Source organism: Chamaea fasciata, unplaced genomic scaffold (genome assembly GCF_029207755.1).
Source record: "Chamaea fasciata isolate MVZ Bird 193981 ecotype frontalis unplaced genomic scaffold, bChaFas1.0.hap1 SCAF_6, whole genome shotgun sequence".
Taxonomy (NCBI): Eukaryota; Metazoa; Chordata; class Aves; order Passeriformes; family Sylviidae; genus Chamaea; species Chamaea fasciata.
In genome coordinates, this window is record NW_027094091.1 from 700,630 (window position 1) to 723,332 (window position 22,703).

Here is a 22,703-nt window from a genome sequence, read left to right on the forward strand (position 1 = left end):
ACACCAGTGAGAAAATTGCTGTTTGGGGCTTACTGAAGTGTCCCGATCCCCCCTGCAGCTCCGTGGGCTCCACTGGTCTGGCATCACGGGGCACCGGGACAAAGGGGGACACAGGGACAGCACGGGGCGAGCACTGAGGGTGCCAGGCCCTGGCACAGAGGGCCCAGAGCAGCTGTGGCTGCCCCCGGGTTCCTCAAGTGTCCAAGGCCAGGTTGGACATCGGAGTTTGGAGGAGGCTGGGACAGCAGAAGTTGTCCTTGGATGATCCTTATGGTCCTTTCTAACCCAAACCACCCCGTGGTTCTGCATTTCTTCCACTGTCGTCCCCTAACACTTGTAACCCAGCAGACCCACGTCTCCGCACGTTCTCCCAGCACCATTTCCCTGTCTGAGCCCCCCCAAATGTCTGGATGCAGCCTTGGAGCCCCTCGGAGCTGTCACAGCTGCTGCTGCCCTCAACCTCCTCCCACGAAGCAAAACAGAAAACGAAAATGCCCCGTTGAGCAAAAGCCAGTTAAAACATCACCGAGAGATGATGGCTGAGATATCAGAGAGCTCCGTCCTAGGAGCACCCCTGGGCTGTGCCTGGAGTGTGCCCTGCCCTCCAGCTTCGAGCCGGAGCCAAGAACCAGCCTGAAAGGTTCCCTTAACTGCAGCCCTGAGGTCTCAGCGTGCAGGACCAAGCAGAGAACACAGGAAAGCCCCAGTCTGCCCCCGAGACAAACTCGTTTTATTGTGCTGGAGCCTGGGTTCAAAGCGCCCAGCAGGACGACAACCAAAGCAGTATAAATAGGCCAAGGCCCCTCCCTGCGCCCCGGAGGAGGGGAGGGAACACCCCCGAGGGAAGGGGAACCCCCGAGGGAAAATGCCCCAGAGGGGAGGGGATGCCCTCGAGGGGAGGGAAGGGAATACCCTCGGAGGGAAAGGAAGTGCCCGGGGAGGGAAGGGGATGCCCCCGAGGGAAAATGACCCCGAGGGAAGGGAATACTCCTGGAAGAAGGGAATCCCTCGAGGGAAAGGAATGCCCCGAGGGAAGGAGAATACTCCTGGAGGAAGGGAAACCCTCAGAAACTCCAGGGAAGGGAGTGCCCAGGGCAGCCCAGGGAGCGGCAGTCAGCTCAGGGGCTGTGGCTGCCAGGGCCAGGAGCTGCCTGTGACTGAACCCATCCTGGGGGGCCGTGTGTTGAGCACTAATTACCCGCCGATCAGGTTTAATTAGCGGACCGTCAGTGGTTGTGGGGCCGGGCCCGGCCGCGGCCCCGGGCGGGAGCGGCGTCCACGGTGGAGCGCGGGTTGCGGATGGTCTCGTCCACGGACACGATCAGACACGCGGCCTCCGAGGCCGCCGTCAGCGCGTTGATGCGCACCACGGCCGGCTCCCACACACACGCCGAGAAATTGTCCGCGATGTCCTCGTTGGTCACGTCCACGCCGTACCACATCCCGCCCTGGGGACACGGGGACACGGGGACAGGGATCAGGGCCACATCCCGCCCTGGGGACACGGGGACAGGGATCAGGGCCACATCCCGCCCTGGGGACACGGGGACACGGGGACAGGGATCAGGGGCACATCCCGCCCTGGGGACACGGGGACACAGGGACAGGGATCAGGGCCACATCCCGCCCTGGGGACACGGGGACAGGGATCAGGGCCACATCCCGCCCTGGGGACACGGGGACACAGGGACAGGGATCAGGGCCACATCCCGCCCTGGGGACACGGGGACACAGGGACAGGGATCAGGGCCACATCCCGCCCTGGGGACATGGGGACACAGGGACAGGGATCAGGGCCACATCCCGCCCTGGGGACACGGGGACACGGGGACAGGGATCAGGGCCACATCCCGCCCTGGGGACACGGGGACAGGGATCAGGGCCACATCCCGCCCTGGGGACACGGGGACACAGGGACAGGGATCAGGGCCACATCCCGCCCTGGGGACACGGGGACAGGGATCAGGGCCACATCCCGCCCTGGGGACACGGGGACACAGGGACAGGGATCAGGGCCACATCCCGCCCTGGGGACACGGGGACACAGGGACAGGGATCAGGGCCACATCCCGCCCTGGGGACATGGGGACACAGGGACAGGGATCAGGGCCACATCCCGCCCTGGGGACACGGGGACACGGGGACAGGGATCAGGGCCACATCCCGCCCTGGGGACACGGGGACACAGGGACAGGGATCAGGGCCACATCCCGCCCTGGGGACACGGGGACACAGGGACAGGGATCAGGGCCACATCCCGCCCTGGGGACACGGGGACACAGGGACAGGGATCAGGGGCACATCCCGCCCTGGGGACACGGGGACAGGGATCAGGGCCACATCCCACCCTGGGGACACGGGGACAGGGATCAGGGCCACATCCCGCCCTGGGGACACGGGGACAGGGATCAGGGGCACATCCCGCCCTGGGGACACGGGGACACGGGGACAGGGATCAGGGCCACATCCCGCCCTGGGGACACGGGGACAGGGATCAGGGGCACATCCCGCCCTGGGGACACGGGGACACAGGGACAGGGATCAGGGCCACATCCCGCCCTGGGGACACGGGGACACAGGGACAGGGATCAGGGCCACATCCCGCCCTGGGGACACGGGGACACAGGGACAGGGATCAGGGCCACATCCCGCCCTGGGGACACGGGGACAGGGATCAGGGGCACATCCCGCCCTGGGGACACGGGGACACAGGGACAGGGATCAGGGCCACATCCCGCCCTGGGGACACGGGGACAGGGATCAGTGCCACATCCTGCCCTGGGGACACAGGATCAGTGCCACATCCTGCCCTGGGGACAGGGATCAGTGCCCCATCCCACGCTGGGAACACAGGGATAGAGGGACAGGGATGAGTGTCCCATCCCACCCTGTAAGGACAGAGGGGACAGAGGGGACAGGGATCAGGGTCACATCCCACACTGGTGACAGAGGGACAGGGATGAGTGCCCCATCCCACCCTGTAAGGACAGAGGGGACACAGGGGACAGGGATCAGTCACGGGGTTGGGTGGGATGTGGGGAAAGCCTGGCAGGGAAGGCCAGGGCCAGGTAAAGGTAAAGGTGAGGGGAGGGGCTGTGAAGGAAATGTCTGAGGAAAACACAAAAACTCCAAACTGAGAAGGCTTTGCTCTCAGCCACCAGTGCCAGCCATGCTTCGGAAAAAGAAACTCCTTCCAGTTTGACATCACAGAGTCCCCGAGGCTGGAAAAGCCCTCCCAGCCCCAGCTGTGCGCAATCCCCACCTTGTCCCCAGCCCAGAGCACCGAGTGCCACCCCCAGGAATTCCTTGGACACCTCCAGGAATGGGGATTCCAATCCTCCCTGGGCTGCCCCTGCCATGAAGCTGTAAAAACCTCCCAGGACTGACTCCCCCCGGGCTTTGCACCCTCATTTTGAGCCCCACCAGCAGCAGGGTGAAAAGTGCTGGCAGTGACAGAACCCAAGGGACACAACCTCCAGGCACTGGAGGAGGTGGGATCTCCACAAGACCAGCACCTTCAGCCTGCAGCTCCTGAGGAAAACCGCTCTGCTTCCTTCCATGTCTAACACAGCAGCTCCTTCCTGACAAACGATGCGTTTTTAAGGAGCAAATCAGAACTCCCAGCTCAGGAAGTCACCCGGGATCAAAGGGAAAACAGCTCCTTTCCATTTATAGCAAACCCGTGCCAGGCCCATCCCTGATGTGAAACAAACAGGGTGTTAAATCAAAGGGGACAGGGCTGAGTGACACCGTGTCCCGGGGTGACTTTGTCATGTTTGTACCCCCAAGTGTGTGCTCTGGTTGTGCTGGATGTTGAGCTCTACACCTTTCGGACTGGTTCTGAGAGGGAAGGGAGGGAAAGGAGAAGTGCAGGGTTTGTTTGCAGGAACTGCCCTCACTCCACATTCTGCTCCTGGGCTGTGCTGCCTGCAGCATGGACAGACAGCAGGACAGATCTCCTGTGCCTGCAGTCAGTTTTTAGCTGGCTGAGGCAGAGAAGTTCCCTGGACTGTTTTCCTTTCCTTTTCCTGGATCTGTTTAAACCTGCTCTGGACTGAAAAACCCAGAAGAGCACCCAGGGCTCACACCTGGGGCTCAGGATGGCATTTTCCAGTGTGGAAGGACTGGTAAGAGACTGGGAGAGCTCAGCTACACCCACAGCAAGGATTTCTCAATTTTATCATCTCTCTTCAGAGATTATATTGTTTGTTTCATATTATTCATTTTTGTGCTTGTGGGCACTTTGCTTGTTGAATAAACAGGTTTTTGCCACTTTTCTCTAAGGAGATTTTTCCTGGACCAGCTCAGGGAGGAGTCACTCAAATTTGCTTTCTAGAGGGACCCCATTGGCAGGTTTCCTCCCAAATTTGCCCTAAACCAGGACACCCCAGCTCTGACAGGCTCCAGGAGGACACAGGAGACAGGAATCACACACACCAGCTCTGCCCTGGTGTGGCCCCCCAAAAAGGGATCCCAAAAGGTGACTGGGGACCCCAGAAATGGGAGTGGGGACACCCCACAATGGGATCCCAAAAAAAAAGGGGGGGGGGGGCATAAAAAGGGATCCCAAAACAGGGCCCCAAAAGGTGAATGGGGACCCCAAAATTGGGGCAAGGACACCCAAAAAACGGGATCTCAAATTTGGCGGGGACACCCAAAAAGGGAAGGGTACCCCAAGAAAGGGGTCCCAAATTTGGGGGGGGACACACCAAAACTGGGAGGGGAAGACCCCAAACAAGGGATCCCAAAACTGGGGGGGGAGGGGGTGACATCCAAAGAAGGGACCCCAAATTTGGCGGGGGGGCACCCATAAAAGGGATCCCAAAAATGGACTCCAAAAGTGAGGGGGGGAACCCCAAAAAGGGGAGGATCTCCAAAAAGGAGAGGAGAAGCCCTAAAATGGGACTTTTAGAGGTGAAGGGGTGACCCCAAAACGGGAGGGGGGACCTCAAAAAACCGAGGGTGGAGCCCTAAAAAGGGAACTTCAGAGGTGAAGGTGACCCCAAAATGGGAGAGGTAACCCCAAAAAGGAGAGGAGAAGCCCTAAAATGGGACCTTTATAGGTGAAGGAGGTGATCCCAAAACAGGAGAGGGGACCCCAAAAAGGGAGCTAAAGCAGAGCCCTAAAATGAGACCTTTAGAGGTGAAGGGGTGACCCCAGAATGGGAGGGAGGACCCAAAACGGGGAAGGAGAAGCCCTAAAATGGGACCTTTAGAGGTGAAGGAGTGTAGCCCTGGTTTCCTCCCAGGGAATTTTCTGTCAACAGGAGAACTGTTTTTGTAATGGTAACTTTTTTCCTAGGAGGGATTTCTCCTTGATGTCCCTCTGCTCTGACCAATGTGAGTGAAGAGGTTTTGCTTTTGTGTCACCGATGGAATTGGTCTGTGTAGAACAGTGTAAAAGGGAGACACATCCCAAAAATAAAGGAGTCATTTTCAACCTTCTGAATCTTGGAGTCTGTGTCGTTGTGGTGTAAAACAGCGTCAAAGGGGCGACCCCAAAATGGGAGAGAGAATCCCAAAAAGGGAAGAGCCCTAAAAAGGGACCTCTAGAGGTGAGGAGGCGACCCCAGAACGAGAGAGGGGATCCCCAAAAGCAGAGGCCTAGAAGGGATCCCACCTGTGCGTGCTTGGCGCGCAGCTTGTTGAGGATGTTGGTGGCGTCGAAGCCGGCGTTGTCGCAGAGCTGCCGCGGGATGATCTCCAGGGCCTTGGCGTAGGCGCCGATCAGCAGCTGCTGCTTGCCCGGGATGGTGCGCGAGTAGTCCCGCAGGAACTTGGAGAGCTCCATCTCGATGGCCCCGCCGCCCGCCACCACCGAGTCGTTCTGCAGGACAGGGCAGGGAAAAGGGTCCTGTCAGGGGGCTGCAGCACTGCCAGCCACAGACACCCACTGCCCTGGCTGTTCTGTAGGGACAGGGCAGGGAAAAGGGTCCTGTCAGGGGGCTGCAGCACTGCCAGCCACAGACACCCACTGCCCTGGCTGTTCTGTAGGGACAGGGCAGGGAAAAGGGTCCTGTCAGGGGGCTGCAGCACTGCCAGCCACAGACACCCCCTGCCCTGGCTGTTCTGTAGGGACAGGGCAGGGAAAAGGGTCCTGTCAGGGGGCTGCAGCACTGCCAGCCACAGAAACCCCCTGCCCTGGCTGTTCTGCAGGGACACAGCACAGCACAGGGTTCTGTCAGGCTGCAGCAGCACTGTCAGCCCATGGAAACCCACTGCCCTGGCTGCTCTGCCAGGGCACTGCAGCACTGCCAGCCCATGGAAACCCACTGCCCTGGCTGTTCTGCAGGGACACAGCACAGCACAGGGTTCTGTCAGGCTGCAGCAGCACTGTCAGCCCATGGAAACCCACTGCCCTGGCTGCTCTGCCAGGGCACTGCAGCACTGCCAGCCCATGGAAACCCACTGCCCTGGCTGTTCTGTCAGGGCACTGCAGCACTGCCAGCCCATGGCAATCCACAGCCCAGGCTGATATTGCCCCTGGAACCCCTCGGGACAATTCCCAGGGTCTGGCCTTGGAAGGATGGACCACAGAGTCTTCGCTGCCTAGCCTGAAAGAGAGGACATTCCTCCATTCCATGGTGCTTTGCACAGTGTGGTCTGCTCTGATCTCTCCCCATGGCCCTGGAACTCCTCAGGACAATTCCCAGGGTCTGGCCTTAGCAGGACAGATCCCAGCTGTAGCCCAGGTTCTGTGCCTGAAGTGTTTTAGTTTTCTGAAATTCTTTTCCCAGAGAATTTTCTGTACACAGGAAAAGTGTTTTTGTAACTGTAACCTTGTCATTCATTCCTTTTCCTAGGAGGAACTCCTCCTTGCTGTCCCTCTGCTCTGACCTGTGTGAGTGAAGAGGTTTTGCCTTTGTGTCATCAACCAAACTGGTCTGTGTGAAATGGTATGAGACACATCCCAAAAACAGAGGAGTCATTTTCAGCCTTCTGAATCTCAGAGTCTGTGTCACTGTGGTGTAAAACAGCATCACCTGGTGTTCCCTGCCTAGGATGAAAGAGAGGACATTCCCCGTGGTGCTCTGCCTTGGTTTCTCCTCTCCCCACACCCCTGGCTCTCGTGGTTTCTCCTTTCCTTGTTTCCCTGCTGGTGGTGGCATCTCGGGTGTCCAGCCCCATTTTCCCTACAGGTCAGTGACCTCTGCCCTGCCCCTTGTACTGCCCTGTGTCCCCAGGTCACTATCTGCTGACCCCAGACTTCAACTGGGACACAGCACATGGCCAGGTCTTTGCTCCTCATCTCCCTTCAGCACCAGAAATAAACCTTGCTGGAACTGAATCCTACAAAGGCCCTTCTTGCCTCTCCTTGCTGAGCTCAGCTGTGGTGTGTGGATGTGGGAGTTTGGCTGCTTTGCCTGAATTCCCCCCACAAGTGGCTTTTCCACAGGAGATGCTTGTTGGGATCTAGGTAGCAGCTCCACACGTAAAAAGCTCACTGCTACACGCCAAGAACCTCCAGTGGCAGCTCCAGCAGCTCAGCCCAGCTGTGCACAGGATAAAATGGGGTTTGGGGAGACACTGCATCCACACCCAAAGGGAGGGATGGCTGCTCACAGCCAACTCGGGCCAGGGAAACTTCCCTCCCTTCCACAAAGCCTCCAAATTTAAAGATACAGGCAGCAACACCTTGCAGCTCAGTTCTGCTGTTTTTCCAGGAGAGAGATGTTCTTTCTAAAGGCAAAAGCTCCAGAAATCCTGACGTGCTCCTCCCCAGCCCCTCAGGACACGCAGCCTCAGAGCTGCTTTGAACCAGAAGCCATTCCTACAGTTTTTGTGTAACCCAGAAACACCCAGAGCTTGGCAGCATCCCCCAGGACCAAACACACACATCCAGAGAGGCCTTGGACTGCTCCCGGTGTCCCCAGCCTGCCTCAGAGCCAGGGGACTGTCTGCCCTCAGGCTGGGCACCAGGAGAGGGGTCAAGTGGCTTTATGGGCATGGACACACGTGTGCCATCACTCTGCTGCTCCATCTCCTGAAGATCCACCCAGCACAGCCAGGAGATTGCTCCCTTTAGGGTGGAGGATGGAGCGAGCACAGGGTCCAGCTGTACAGAAGAGCAGGCAAACCCCAGGCGTGCCTGGAAAGCAGCTGGAAACGCTGCCAAAGCCACGCTGAGTCGGCCAAGGAACCGCACTTGAGTAAATCCACGAGCTGTGCTCACTCTGCACAGAGCCCTGAGCCAAGGCCTGGTGTGTCAGGAGGCTCCCAGCAGTTCTGTGCCAATGCAGAGCCCTGGCAGTGCAGGGAAACTCCAGTGCTGGAACTCAGGAAGCTGAGAGTTTTAGGCTTTCTGTGCAGGCAGGCACTGACCCCCAGGCAAACACTGCATTGGACCTGAGGCCGTGGAAAAGGCTCCCAAAATTGAGTGACAGCACTGGGATTGTGGGTGTGGAGTTTGGATACAAGTGTGTGATATCACAGGGTAGAAAACTCAACAGTTTAAGGTTTTAGTACATAGTAAAATATATAAAGCAAGATGGAGGATTTAGGGTGTAGGCTGAGTCCTTCTTTTTCACCTTCTCCTTCATGAGTCTGGGTGATGTTTTTTAATTTGATAGAAAAATCCGCATTGCGGGCCACGGGTGGTTGGTTATTGGGTTAAAAGCAAAAACAATTTAGGTGTCATTTCATAATTGGACAGTTGGTGCTTAAAAGGCCTTGGAAAGGAAGAGCCAGGAGCCATTTTTCTAGAAAATTTTAGAAAGGAAGAGCCAGGAGCCATTTTTCACTTTGTCAGCTAGCAGCGCTGCAGAACTCCCCGCTTGTGAGACCGCAACATAGATAAGAATTAACAAACACCTGAGGAGTCTGAACACAAAAACCATCTGTGGAGCATTTAACCCCTGCTCTGACAGAACAGGAAAGATGATGAAGCAGCAGAGAGCTCACCTTGATGGCCCTCCTGACGATCATGATGGCGTCGTGCAGGGAGCGCTCCGTCTCCTCCATGAACTGCTCGGCGCCGCCCCGCAGGATGATGGTGCACGTCTTGGCCTTGGGGCAGCCCGTGAACAAGTTGTACCTGCCAAAAAAAAAAAAAAAAGAGGGTGTGGGGATGATGGCAGAGGGTTAAAATGTTTCTAAGAATTGTGGGGATTGCGTACAACAGATTCAGGGGAGGTGGAAAGAAAGGTTGGGCCGGGATAGGCCTGGGGAAGGGAACCAAAACTAAACCAAACCCTGGAAACAAAGGTTGGGCTTTGTCTTCACTGGATCATGTACAGAAGAAACTGCACCTGCATAATCATCATGTGATAAACGATGTGATTGTTAAATGTAATGATTGCTTGGTGATGGAATATGATGATTGTTCATTCATAACAAGAATTATGAGAAGTGGTATTTGGGGGCCCTGATGAAAATGACAAAATTCATATAATAGAACAATATGGGCTTAATAATTAATAGTGGTTATATAATAAAAGGGTATAAAAACATGTCCACGTCGAATCCACGTGGGAGTCAGATTTAGGATGTAGGCTAGTCCTTTCTTTTTCACCTTCTTCTTCAAGGGCTTGGGTGGGGGAGAAAAATCCCCATTGAGGGCCACAGGTGGCTGGGTTTGTACCCCTGATTCCCAGAGCTGCTCAATAAAAGCACCTGCCCATAATCCCTCTGTGATTATGTGTTTCAAGGCTAACAGGGATGGAGAAGCTGCTGCTGCACAGGCTGGGCTGGCTGGCTCTGCTCCCACCCTGCAGCCCTGTGCCCCTCGAGCCCCTGTGGATCGTGGGCTGAGGAGCAGCAGAGCCAGGGAACACAGAGGTGACATTCCAGCTGAGCCAGGAAAACTCATTTTCTTCTTGTTGCCAGGGATTCAACACTGAGCTGGTGCTCCCAGTTTGCACTTGGCAGGAGCACAGAGGGCAGCAGCCAGCCCCAAAGAGGATTGCTCCTCCAGGACCCCAGTGTGTCCCCAGCTTCACCTGCACTGACAGGGAAGTGTGAAGCTGCAACATCACAGAGGTGTCACAACCAACCCCAAAATGTGCTGGTTTTCCATTACAAATGCAACAGCACTGCTGAGCTTGTTACAAGGCACTGCAGAATAAACATGGATTTTTGAAAGCATTTACAGGAGGTAGGATGTCAATGAAATCTTGCTCCTGCCCCCTCCCTCAGCCTCCAAAAGCAGCTTCTGGCTACAATAAAATACACATTTTGTAACAACCTTGTTTTCATCTCAACAGCTTGACAGATGTTGACCCTGCCAACGCTTTGACCCCAACTTCTCCACCTGCTAGGAGAGGGTTGCACAGCAGTGCAGGTTTGCAGCTGGTGTTTTTACCTCTCTCCCCCAATCTGGGTCTCCTCAAAGAGCTCACAGCGGCCCAGCACATCATCTGACAGGGCATTGACACTGGTCTGGATGGATCCCCCACAGGCCTGCAGGGAAGGGAGACAAACATGGAATTAGCAGTGCTGACAATGCAGGCTCCACTCTTCAGGGACAGCTCAGCTGCTGAGCTGGTGCAGATTCAGAAAATCCTTCTCCTTCCCTCCCCTCTCATGGACCCAGGCCAACCCTCGACAGCAAAATAAGATGATGCAGCTTCAAGGTGCTGACTCACAGGCTCCAGAGTCCAGGAGATACACAAAGAAAGCCCAGGAAAAAAAAACAAACAAACCAAACCATTCACGAAGGAACAGGGAAGAACTCAAGAAAATAAGCCTCAGCTGCTGCACTGATCAGATCTTTATGTGTAATGCCACACTGTCAGTGTGTGACTGCTCACCCCGCCAAGGAACAGCCCTGTCCTTTCAAAGCCTTGCAAGGAGCAGTGAGATCAGTGAGCAGCTCTTTGGGAACTCCCAGCCTGCGGTGTCAGAAGTGAGCACAAAGGTTTTTTATCCTGCAAGCCAGGGGTGCTCACCATCATGGTCCTCTTGAGATCCTCCTCGGGGACACGGCCGGCGCAGAACATGTCCCTGTCTGCGAAGTACTGGGTGGCCACGTCCCCGATGGGCAGCTTGGACAGCACCACCTTGGCTCCTGACTTGTGGATTTTGTCCAGTTTGTCGTACAGGATGTTCCACTCTGCATCCACGATGGCCTGGTAATCCTGGCAGCAGGACAGAGGGACAGGAGTTGCTGTGGCCCCACGTGCAGCACAGGAGCAGCACTGCCCTGCTCTGTGCCACTGCCCAAATTAAACCTGATTAAACTTAAAGGCTGATTAAACCTGAGCACCTCCTGCAGCTCTCCCAGCACTGCTGGATAAGCTGTCCCTGCAAGGCCACCCCTCAGGCCTAAGGCAACCACCACAGAGCTGAGGGCTCAGCACAGCTGGGGACAGGGACAGCTCCCAAACGTGTCCTGAACCTGCTGTGACTCCCAGGGCAGCACAACCCACCAGCTGTTCCCAAAGGTGAAGGATGGGGAGAAGGCCAAACTCATTTATCATGGGAAGGGACCTTTTAATTATCACCCAGTGCCACCCCATCCATGGACAGGGACACTTTGCACTGTCCCAGGTTGCTCCAAGCCTCACCTCAGACACTCCCAGTGATGGGGCAGCCACACCAGCCCTGGGAATTCCAGCCCAGCCCCTCCCCACCCTCCCAGGCAGGAATTGCTGCCCTAGATCCCAGCCCAATGTCCCCTTTCCCAGTGGGAAGCCATTCCCTGTGTCCTGTCCCTCCAGGCCTTGGCCCCAGCCCCTCTCCAGCTCTCCTGGAGCCCCTTTGGGGACTCTGAGCATTCCCTGGATTTTTCCCTTCGCCAGGGGAACATTCCCAGCTCTCCCACCTCCTCCTTACCCCACAGGACGAGCAGCCCCAGGTGTCCCAGGGCTGAGGAAGCAGGCCAGGCTCCCCTGGGGCTCTTACCTCCACCGTGTTGACCCTGACCTCGGCGTTGTCCTTCTCAGCTTTGAGCTCCAGCTCCACGTTGAGCAGGGCGATTTTGGGCGCCTGGTACTTCTTGGGCTGCATCTCAAACCCAGCGTAGGAGAAGGTTTTCTTAAAGGCAACTCCAGCCACCAGCTGTGAGTCCTGCAACACAGGGATTGGCCTCAGGCTCAGCCCCCAAGGCTTCCTGCACAGGGTTAATAATAACAAATCCCACAGGGCACTCCCTGCTTCCAGAGGTCTCGTTTGCAAAGCCTTCCCCAGCACTGTCTTCTTTGATTAACCCACTTCTAGAGGAAAGAAACAGCAAGGATTTCTTCCAGCTTCACAAAAGCAGCTTCCTCTCTACCCCTCAGAACTCCACAGCCAGAAACTCCTCACACACCCTGAAGATCAAGGAGAGGAGCAATCAGTTTTCTCCCTGATCTCTCTTCCATTCCTCTCCTTGGAACTTTTGGATATTTCTCATCCACAGCCCCACCTGGGGCTGGTTTTTCTCTGGTTTTTCTTTCAGAGTTCCATCACCACCTCCCAAATTTCCTAAGTGTAGAAATCAGGATCTCCCTCTCCACAGGGGCTGTCCCACAGCCAGGAACAATCCCCTACCACATATCCAGGTGCAGTCCCAGACACAAGAGGTTTTTCAGCACTGTGGCATAAACCACGTATCCACTAGATCAGCTTCATGAGGTTTTCCTTGTATCTTTCCCAACCCAGTAATCCTGCATACAACCAGGACTTTTGGATCCAGAAGTAACAAAGACTTCCCACAAAAGAAAATTTAATCATTTGTGGAGAGATAAACGGGATTCTATCACTAACAACTTTTGCTGCAGTGAGGTGAAAAGTGTATCCAGCTCAAAAACCAGAAATTCCACCTATGGAAAAGAAACCCAGCCCTATCTGCCAAGCTCCCTCCTCACACCAACAGCTTTGTTCCACTTTGGGAATGCCCCACAGGCACTTCTGCCAGAGCCAAGCCACCACCAGAGCGGGGATTCCTGTCCCTCAGCCCTTCAGGAAGGCTCCAACACTTACTTCCAAAGCTCCTCCTTGCACCTTCTTTATCCCAATCATCTTGAGCTGCAACAAGTCATCCAACATCATCACAGCATCTACAACCATCTTGGAGAAGAATTCCTTGCTCTGGGAGATGAGCTTGGAGCTCAGGGCTGTGGCTGCACACTTTTCCAGGAGACTCCTCTGCTCACTGCAGGAAAGGAAAAACAAAGGTTTGGTCACCTGGCAGATCTTTCCACAAGCTCCACAAACACTGTGTGGCTTTGTTAATCCCGGGTTTAGGCTGGGAAATGCCTTTAAGTCTGAGTCCAGCACTGCCAAGGCCACCACTGTCCCCTGTCCCCAAAGTGCCACATCCACAGGGCTCTGAAATCCCTCAGGGATGGGAATTCCAAACCTCCCCGGGCACTTCCAAGGCCTGAGCACCCTTTCCATGGGGAAATTCCTGCTGCTGTCCACCCTGAGCCTCCCCTGGTCCAGCCTGAGGCCGTTCCCTCTTATCCTGTTATTCCCTGGGATCAGATCCCAAATCCCACCTGGCTCCAACATTCCAGGGACTTGTGCAGAGCCACCAGGTCCCCCCTGAGCCTCCTTTTCTCCAGGCTCAGCCCCTTTCCCAGCTCCCTCAGGAATTCTCCAGCCCCTTTCCCAGCTCCCTCAGGAATTCTCCAGCCCTTTCCCAGCTCCCTCAGGAATTCTCCAGCCCCTTTCCCAGCTCCCTCAGGAATTCTCCAGCCCTTTCCCAGCTCCCTCAGGAATTCTCCAGCCCCTTCTCTTCCCTGGACACGCTCCAGCCCCTCAGGGTCTGTCTGGCCATGAGGGGTCCCAAATCCTCTCTAACAAAGATCAGCCCCCTCCTGCCAATGGGGAGAACAAGGCACCAATCCCAGACTGACAAATCCCTTTTTAGAGCTCAAGCACCAGCCCAGCACTGACAAGGCTGATTTCTTTTTTATGCCCCTAAAATCAGAGCAGAGCAGCTGCTTTCCTTCATCCCAAGGCAGGAAGATGCTTGTGAAACCCTCTAAAAGAGCACAATTCCTGAAGTACTAACTCAGGTAAATACATGCAGCAGAGTTGGTGACACAGGGACATCAGGGAGAGGTGGATCCAGCTGCCAGGCTCTATCCCCCATGGGAACCACTCCATTTCCCCATCACAGGACCACTTTTGGGGTTTTCTCCACCATTTTTTTTAGCATTTGGTGTGCAGAACCCATTCTGATTTATTCAAGATGCTTATGCAGTTGAAATACTCCAAATAAACTGCAGGTACCGGCAAGGTCAAGCAGACAAGAGGTTAAAATCCAGGGAGAAGAGAAACTCCGCTATTCTCACCTGAGCTGAAGGGATCCCTGCTGTGAGCTATCTACCTTGGTGTGTGTGACAGCTAAAAAGGGATCTGATCCTCAGGGAAATGCTGAGATCTAACACTGCCACTGACTGCAGCAGGAGCTCCAAGACTCCACCGCTGCAAAAAAAAGAAATCAGGCCACTTATTTTGGTGCCCAGCTCCCCCCATGAGCCCTGAGAGACACTGCCCTACATCATCCCCTGCAGCCAAGTGGGAGCACAGCACTGCCCCTGGAGCAGCAGGAAATCCCAGAGAAACTGGGAATAACCCCAGCGTGGGGCTGCAGCTCCTGGTGCCACCTGGAGCCCTCAGCCAGAGGTGGAATTCAGGAGCACCCTGACAGCAGTCAGCACACAACCAGGTCACCTCCACGGGAAACTTACTCCTTATCCTCCTTCTTCACAGAGACAGCGATTTCTTTGATCTTGTTCACAGCCTGACAAAAACAAACCAACAGCTGGATTAATGATTTATGCTCCCGAGCTGCTGAGATCTCCAACTTCTCCCTTTGTGTTTTATCTTTTGTTCTCTGCTTCAACCTCACTGAAGTTTGAAGTGTTTTAAGTTATTCCACCCCTGCCAGCGCAGTAATTCCACGGAATACGCTGATGTTTGAGGAGTGGGAGGAGGCTCAGAGCTGCTTTGCTGTTTGTTTTCAGCACAGATCCTGGCAACCAAAGGGGCTGTTGAGGAGTGAACCTCCAAAAATCAGCTTAATGGGACCACCAGGCTCCAGGAGACAGTTTACTAAGGGGCAGCAGAGAACAGGAGAATGGAAAAGGAGTTTTCTATTTATCCCTTCTTGGGGAAAAAACCCCAAAGGAAGCGACGGCACTGCAGAGACACAGACTGGGAGCAGCAGAGGCACTGCTGCACCAGGGAGGCAGCAGGAGATGGCTGCTGGCACTCCCCAGCCCCATTCCCACGTGGCTTTTCCCTGGCAGAGTGTCCCCAGGCGGGGTGGCTGTCCCCAGCTGTCCCCTCGGGCTCACCAGCTGCGTGGCCGTGCGGAAGGCGCGGATGATGATCTGGGGATGCAGCCCCTCCTCCACGTAGGGCTTCACCTGCTTCAGGAACTCAGCTGCCAGCAGCGTCACAGACGTGGTGCCATCACCCACCTGCAGGGACAGGGGACACTGGGTCACCCCCACACTGCGGAGACCACCCGAGAGCAGCTGCAAAACTCCCGCAGGGCTTCCAGGGAAACCAGAGCCCAGGGTCTTCCCTGCTCACAGATTTGGGGCTGAATTCCTCACTGGCTCAGAGTGGTTTGAGTGGGGAGGGACCTCAAAGTCACCCAGTGCCACCCTCTGCCATAGCAGGGACACCTTCCACTGGCCCAGGCTGCTCCAAGGCCCAGTGTCCAACCTGGCCTGGGACACTCCCAGGGACCCACAACCTGGCCTGGGACACTCCCAGGGACCCACAACCTGGCCTGGGACACTGCCAGGGATCCAGGGGATCCACAACCTGGCCTGGGACACTGCCAGGGATCCACAGCTGCTCTGGGCACCCCGTGCCAGGACCTCCCCACCCTCCCAGGCAGGAATTGCTGCCCAAGATCCCATCCATCCCTGCCCTCTGGCAGTGGGAAGCCATTCCCTGTGTCCTGTCCCTCCAGGCCTTGGCCCCAGCCCCTCTCCAGCTCTCCCAGCCTGGCTGCAGAGCAGGCAGAGTAACTCCCAGCACTCCGGGAGCAATTCCCAGCAGTCAGCACACAGCCCAGGGCAGCAGTGACACCCAGGCTGCTCGTCCTGCACCCCCAGGCCCAGGCAGGCTCCTCTCCCACCTCCGCATCCTGGGATTTGGCGATGTCCACCAAGGTCTTGGCGGCAGGGTGGACAACGTCCAGCAGCTTCAGGATGGTGGCCCCGTCGTTGGAGATGGTGGCTTTGCCTGGGGTTGGTGGAGAAAAGGAAGTTAAAAGGCAGCTCGACACCACCAGGGGTGAAGCCCTGTCTCTGGGGGCTCCAGGAGATCTCAGCAGGTTCCTCTGTTCCATCAGAACCGAGTCCTCCCAGCCCCGTTGTGGAGCAGGCTCAGTGAAGTCCGTCTGACAGCAGAAGAACTCCCCACACCAACAAAGGTTTGGAACTCGTTTCCCTCTTCTCAACAGCCTCCCCAGACTAATAAAACCATTTTCTAGTCTGAGACGCTCTAGAAATCAGATTAGTTATTAGATCAATTTAAATCCAATTATCCTTGTGAACAAGGATTTATTACAGTCCTTATTTGTAAAAACTATTTAAAGACAACACTAAGCCTTTTCACTCCACCCTCCAGTGACAAAAATAATAATTAGTTTGGTGACTTCATGCAGGTCTTTTCAGAGTGAGGGCAAAGCTCATCTCTAAATCATACTCCAAAAATAAGATGAAAAATCAGCCCAGGAATATCCACTGACCTCACACTCAGCCACAAGTGCTGAGGAACTCCACAGGTACCAGGAGCCTCATTTAAAAACAGAGACGACCAAAAATACCTGTCAAGGCTCGCTGTTTCCCCTGTCTGGCACAGATTTACAGTGGATACACCCAACCCCACTGAGTCTGCACTGCCCTGGGGAGCAAACAGGGAACCCTCAGGCTGGACTGGAAATTGTCCTTCATTCCACAGGGGACACCCAGGTGTTCAGGTGACACCTGAGGCTCTGCAGTGACAGCCAAGCCTGGCACAGCCTGAGGCTGCTGAAATGGACACACTTGTAAATGCTGGGTTATCTTTATTTATATTATTATATTTATATCATACTATGCTATTAATATAATAACAATTTTAATGCTGTATTTTAATAATATATTATTGTAGTTTTATAAATTATTTCATTTATTTATTTTAATATTTTTATATTTGATGCCCAAAGTCCAAGAAGATCTGAGTCACTGTGTGAAATTAATCCAGAAGATTAACTATGATTTTATATTTTTATGTAAGGAACTGTATACTGCCAGAAAACAAAATGTGGCTGCTTTGCCCTCGCTGTTCCAACCTTTAATTTTGTTCCTGATTTTTACTACCCACTTTGTCAGGGTAGCACACGAAAAACAGCCAAGCCATGGTGAGGAAGGTGGTATTTCTGTGAGACAAGGAATATAAGGAATATTCAATTTTTGATATACTCAAGTGCAGGAACCGTCCGGAAATTTATCTCCTGACTGAGTGCAGACCTTTCCAGATGTGGTGGTTTCATAGAAATGTAAAAAAAATTTGAGGTTTTTTAAAATAAATTGACAGCTTAGCTGACAAATAAAAGTGTTGTATACACTTATGGAAATTCAGTCTTAAATTGAAAGTTTTAAGTGATTCAGCTTTTTTTTTTCCCTTTTCCAGCTGGCAAGGAGCTCCCATCACCTCCTAAGTCAAAAGTTCAGACTAAGCCTCCCCAGGGCCAGACCCAGCCAAGCCTCAGGGGTGGCACTAACTGTAGAAAAGCTGCCCTGGCCAGCAGGGTCCCCTCTCTTAACTGTGTGAAACTGCACAAAATCTGCAAAATTCCAAACACTCGCATATTTGTGACACTGAGAGCCACCAAACCTTTTCTTGTAGCGTGCACCTCCATAAAATCTAAAAAAGCTCCTCCCCCAAAGTAATGCAAAATCGTGTTTACGTGATTGCAACTGACTAAAAATCACAGTTTTCTCTCTATATTGAGTGAACAGTTTGTGAAGAAAAAAGAAAGTGTTTAAATGTCTCATTTTTTTACCTCTTTTCTTGGTATACGTTAATAAAATCTGTTTACTTTTAAGTTAAGCCTGTTTCGCCTTTTTCTCCCAAAAGATTCTATCTCCCAGTTAATGAATGAATTACAACAAATGTAAAACCACCACATAAATAATAGTGTGGTAATGCAATCCCTACACCTCTAGCAGGTGTTTCCAAACAGGGAAAGAGCCTCACTTCACCTTCTGACATGTTAAGAATCCAGCTTTCCAGCGGATCCCTGGAGGAAGACCGGACCCATCTCACCATCACTGGACCCTTTTCCTACGGGACCATCCCTGCTCCCACAGAACCACATCTGCCACTCCAGGAGGGCTCCCTCCGGCCTGCTTCCAACACCCTGACCAACAGGGCGCCAGCTTGTGTTTCTGACCCCGTCAGGGTTTTCTGGGATTTCTTGTTTCTTTGTTTCTTGCTTATTCCTCTGTACTACAACATTTCTATTTTTACATCCCCAGTAAAGAACTGGGACACCCATTCCCCAAACCTTTCCCTGACAGCCTTTTAATTGCAAATTTATAATAATTTGGAGAAGGAGGAGAGGGGCTTACATTCCAAAGGAGACTGCAATCCTCCCTGGCAGATCCCTGTCTGTCTAAACCAAGATAGTTAGCCAAAAAAAAATTCCAAACCAAAAGCACATCACCAGCTCACCGCAGTCATCCATGATGAGCTTGTCCATGCCTTTTAATTGCAAATTTATAACAATTTGGAAAAGGAGGAGAGGGGCTTACATTCCAAGGGAGACTCCAACCTTCCCTGGCAGATCCCTGTCTATCTAAACCAAGACTGTTAGCCAAAAAAATCTCAAACTAGAACAACATCGCCAGCTCACCGCGGTCGTCCACGATGAGCTTGTCCATGCCGCGCGGGCCCAGCGTGGTGCGCACGGCCTCGGCGATCACCTGGCACGCGTTGATGTTGCTGACCAGCTGAGGGATGCCCTGGGACGTGTCCGTGCCCTCCTTCAGCAGGATCACCGGGGTGGGCTGCAGGGACAAGCACAGCACAGATCTTACCTGCAGCAATGGGTCTCTGAGGTTAGAGGAGACAAAAAGGATCACAGAGTGTGTAGGCTGGGAGAGACCTTCGAGATCATCGAGTCCAGCCCAGCCCCGACACCTCAACTGAACCACAGCCACATCTTTAAACACACCCAGGGATGGTGACTCCACCACCTCCCCGGGCAGACCATTCCAGGGTTTTATCACTCTTTCCGTGAAAAACTTCTTCCTGATATCCAACCTGTATTTCCCTTGACACTGCTTAAGACTGTGTCCTCTCGTTCTGTCAGCTGCTGCCTGGAGAAAGAGACCGACCCCAGCTGGGCACAGCCACCTTTCCGGGGGTTGTGGGGAGTGATCAGGTCACCCCTGAGTCTCCTTTTCTCCAGGACAAACAACCCCAGCTCCCTCAGCCGTCCCTCCTATGGCTTGTGTTCCAAACCCTTCAGCAGCTTTGTTGCCTCCTCTGGATGCGCTCAAGCCTCTCAATGTCCTTCCTAAACTGAGGGGCCAGAACTGGACACAGCACTCAGTGTCCATCCTAAACCGGACACAGCACTCAGTGTCCATCCTAAACTGGACACAGCACTCAGTGTCCATCCTAAACTGGACACAGCATTCAGTGTCCATCCTAAACTGGACACAGCACTCAGTGTCCATCCTAAACTGGACACGGCACTCAGTGTCCATCCTAGACTGGACACAGCACTCAGTGTCCATCCTAAACTGGACACAGCACTCTATGTCCATCCTAAACTGGACACGGCACTCAGTGTCCATCCTAAACCGGACACAGCACTCAGTGTCCATCCTAAACCGGACACAGCACTCAGTGTCCATCCTAAACTGGACACGGCACTCAATGTCCAGCCTAAACTGGACACAGCACTCAGTGTCCATCCTAAACCGGACACGGCACTCAATGTCCATCCTAAACTGGACACGGCACTCAATGTCCATCCTAAACTGGACACAGCACTCAATGTCCATCCTAAACTGGACACAGCACTCAGTGTCCAGCCTAAACTGGACACAGCACTCAATGTCCATCCTAAACTGGACACAGCACTCAGTGTCCATCCTAAACTGGACACAGCACTCAATGTCCATCCTAAACTGGACACAGCACTCAGTGTCCATCCTAAACTGAGGGCCCAGAGCTGGACAAAGCACTCAAGGTGTGGCCTGACCAGTGCTGAGTACAGGGGAAAACCCTGACCGGGAGGGAATGGAGCCCGGAGACAGCGCCGAATCCTGACCACCAGACACGCACACAGTCAGCTCGTCAGGGCAAAAAGAGAGGGGAGTTCATTTTCCCACCTCTGCATCCCTCTGGTCACCCTGGAAGGCCACAGACCTGGGCAGAGAGGGTCAAGCTTACTGAGAAAACAATGGGATAGAAAATAAGAAGAGAGCCTGAGAAAATGCCTGCAAAAAATGTAAACCTTAGACAGGGGAAGCACAAGGTGAGGATGGACACTGACCAGCTGGATGTCCTGAAGGATGTGTGCCTGCCTCAGGAAGAAGCAGCTTGGCCAGCCCAGAGACGCCCATGTGGACAGCAGACCTAGAATCTATCCCTGGCACGTAATGTGAACAATAACTTCTGTTGGAGTCATACTGGTTCTGTCACTCAGTGCCCCATTTCCCCCTGCACTCACCCTGCTGGATCACGCCCTTTTCCTGACCCAGACATGGGGCAGCTCAGAGGCACTTTAGATTTTTATTCCATTTTCAGTCTCATGTGAAGGGTGAGACAACACAGATGTAACAACTCACGCCATCACAATCAGAACCCAAATTATTCCCTAATTCCAGTCCATTATAAACATTTCTTGGCCTGTCAGCTTTTGTCACACAATGCTGCACCCCTCGTGGGTCCTGCTACAATGCACCCGTCACAGTTCCATTTCTCCAAAGTATCCAGTCTTATTTGCCAGGCCGCCCTTCGAAACTTGTTTCCAGTTCCATTTCTTCCTCACCAATGTCTGTCCTACCCCATGGCACTTCTCAGTCAGCATTTCTCATCTCAGAGTTTGCACACAGACACACAGGACTGTGTGAGCCTTCTGTCAGGCTTGGAGAATTCCCCACAAATCCATTTCCCACATCATCCCAAGCCCGAGAACCCACAGCAAACTCCTTACGGCCCAGAAGGGCACAGCTGAGCAAGAACAAGGCCAAAAATACAGATTCGTAAATCCTCCGCTCCACACAACCCGGCTGCTTTCCATCTCCCACAGGGAATTCACACAGCTGCTCCCACCACAGGCTCAGGGATTGTCCCAAAAATAACGAGGGTTCCCTGGGGCAGCAGTGCCCACTGTGGTTCTGAGTCTGGTGCTGGCCTGGAGGAGACAGAACATGCAGGGATTACAGGGACAGTGAGGAACCAAACCAATCTGGGTGCTGGGAGCACCAGAGAAGCTTCCAGGGCTGCCCCACCCCTGGGATCATCCAAGGGCAGGTTGGACACTGGGGTTTGGAGCACCCTGGGACAGTGGGAGGTGTCCCTGCCCATGGCAGGGGTGACACTGGATGGGATTTCAGATCCCTTCCCACCCAAACCAGCCCACGAGTGCTGCAACCATCGCACAGGCAGAGCTCAGGCAAAGGCCAAACAGCCAAAATCTGGGATGAGCTGGTTTGGAAGAGCTGCCAGCAGGCACAGAGCAGAATTAAACTGAATAATAACTGAATAAAAGTCAGTGCTTATCACACTGAGGGGTCACAAGTACAAGGAAAGGAGCTATTGGAGAGGGTTCAGGGACAGGCACAAAGAACATCTCTGGGGTCTGGCGCATCTCTCATATGAGGAGACTGCAGGAGTTGGGCCTGGTTGGGCTGGAGAAGGGAAGGTTGAGAGGGGATCCCATCAATCCATAAAAATCTCTCCCGCTAGTGCCAGACTCCTTCTGGTGGTGCCCAGCAACGGGACATAAACTAAAACACAGATAGCTCCACCTTAACATGAGGAAGAATTTCTTTCCCTGGAGGATGACAGAGCCCTGGGACAGCGGCACAGGGAAGGTCTGCCTGCAGACATCCCAAACCCACCTGGACACGTCCCTGGGTCACCTGCCAGTATATCACCTGTCCAGGTGACCCTGCCTGGGCAGGGGCTTGAACTGAGTGATCTCCAGCCCTGCCTATTCTGTGATCCCTGAAACCCTTTTGTGGAAGAAAACGCGCAGCTTTCCTCCACACCCAGCAGAGCGAGAATCTCAAGGGAAAAGGAACCGTTTATCCCCGGGGAAATCAGGGCGGAGACACATCCACCTCCCGCATCACCGCGGGGCTCCGGGGAGCTCTGGGTACCCGGGGCCGAGGCCGTGCGGCTGCGGGGGCCAGAAGCGGGGCGGAGGCGGCGGGCTGGAGCTGCGGGCTGCCCGCTCCCGTCCCTCCCGGCCCCGCCACGGCCCCGGTACGGCCACGGCCCCGCTACCGCCACAGCCCCGCTACCGCCAGGCCTGCGCGCCGGGGCGGCTCCATCCCCGCGGCCCGGCCCGGCCCGCCGCCACCCCGCCACGCCCGCTCCTTGCGGGACGGCGGGAGCCCCACGGCCGGTGCGGGGCGGCGGGACACGGGGACAGCGGCGGATAGCGGCGGATAGCGGCGGATGGCGGCGGATGCGGCGGCCGGGCCGCGGTCACTCACCATCATCGCGGCGGCTGCTGGCTCCCGGCCCCCCCACAATGCACCGCGCAGGCCCAGAACCTTCCCGGGGGCGGGCCGGGGGCGGGG

The 22,703-nt window shown here is 54.6% G+C and overlaps 1 protein-coding gene across 1 annotated transcript; it reads right to left on the bottom strand.

The window, feature by feature from the left end:
• Positions 1 to 707: 707 nt before the first annotated feature.
• CCT7 (chaperonin containing TCP1 subunit 7) lies at positions 708 to 22,700 on the bottom strand. The gene is made up of 12 exons (XM_066185107.1): positions 22,617 to 22,700; positions 18,791 to 18,944; positions 16,025 to 16,131; positions 15,228 to 15,353; positions 14,619 to 14,671; positions 12,901 to 13,072; positions 11,842 to 12,006; positions 10,887 to 11,075; positions 10,301 to 10,398; positions 8,902 to 9,034; positions 5,621 to 5,827; positions 708 to 1,448 (listed from the first exon to the last, which is right to left on the bottom strand). Exons 1-12 carry the CDS (start codon positions 22,620 to 22,622, stop codon positions 1,227 to 1,229), a joined length of 1,632 nt encoding a protein of 543 aa, XP_066041204.1. The 5' UTR covers positions 22,623 to 22,700; the 3' UTR covers positions 708 to 1,226.
• Between the last annotated feature and the right edge of the window lie 3 nt (positions 22,701 to 22,703).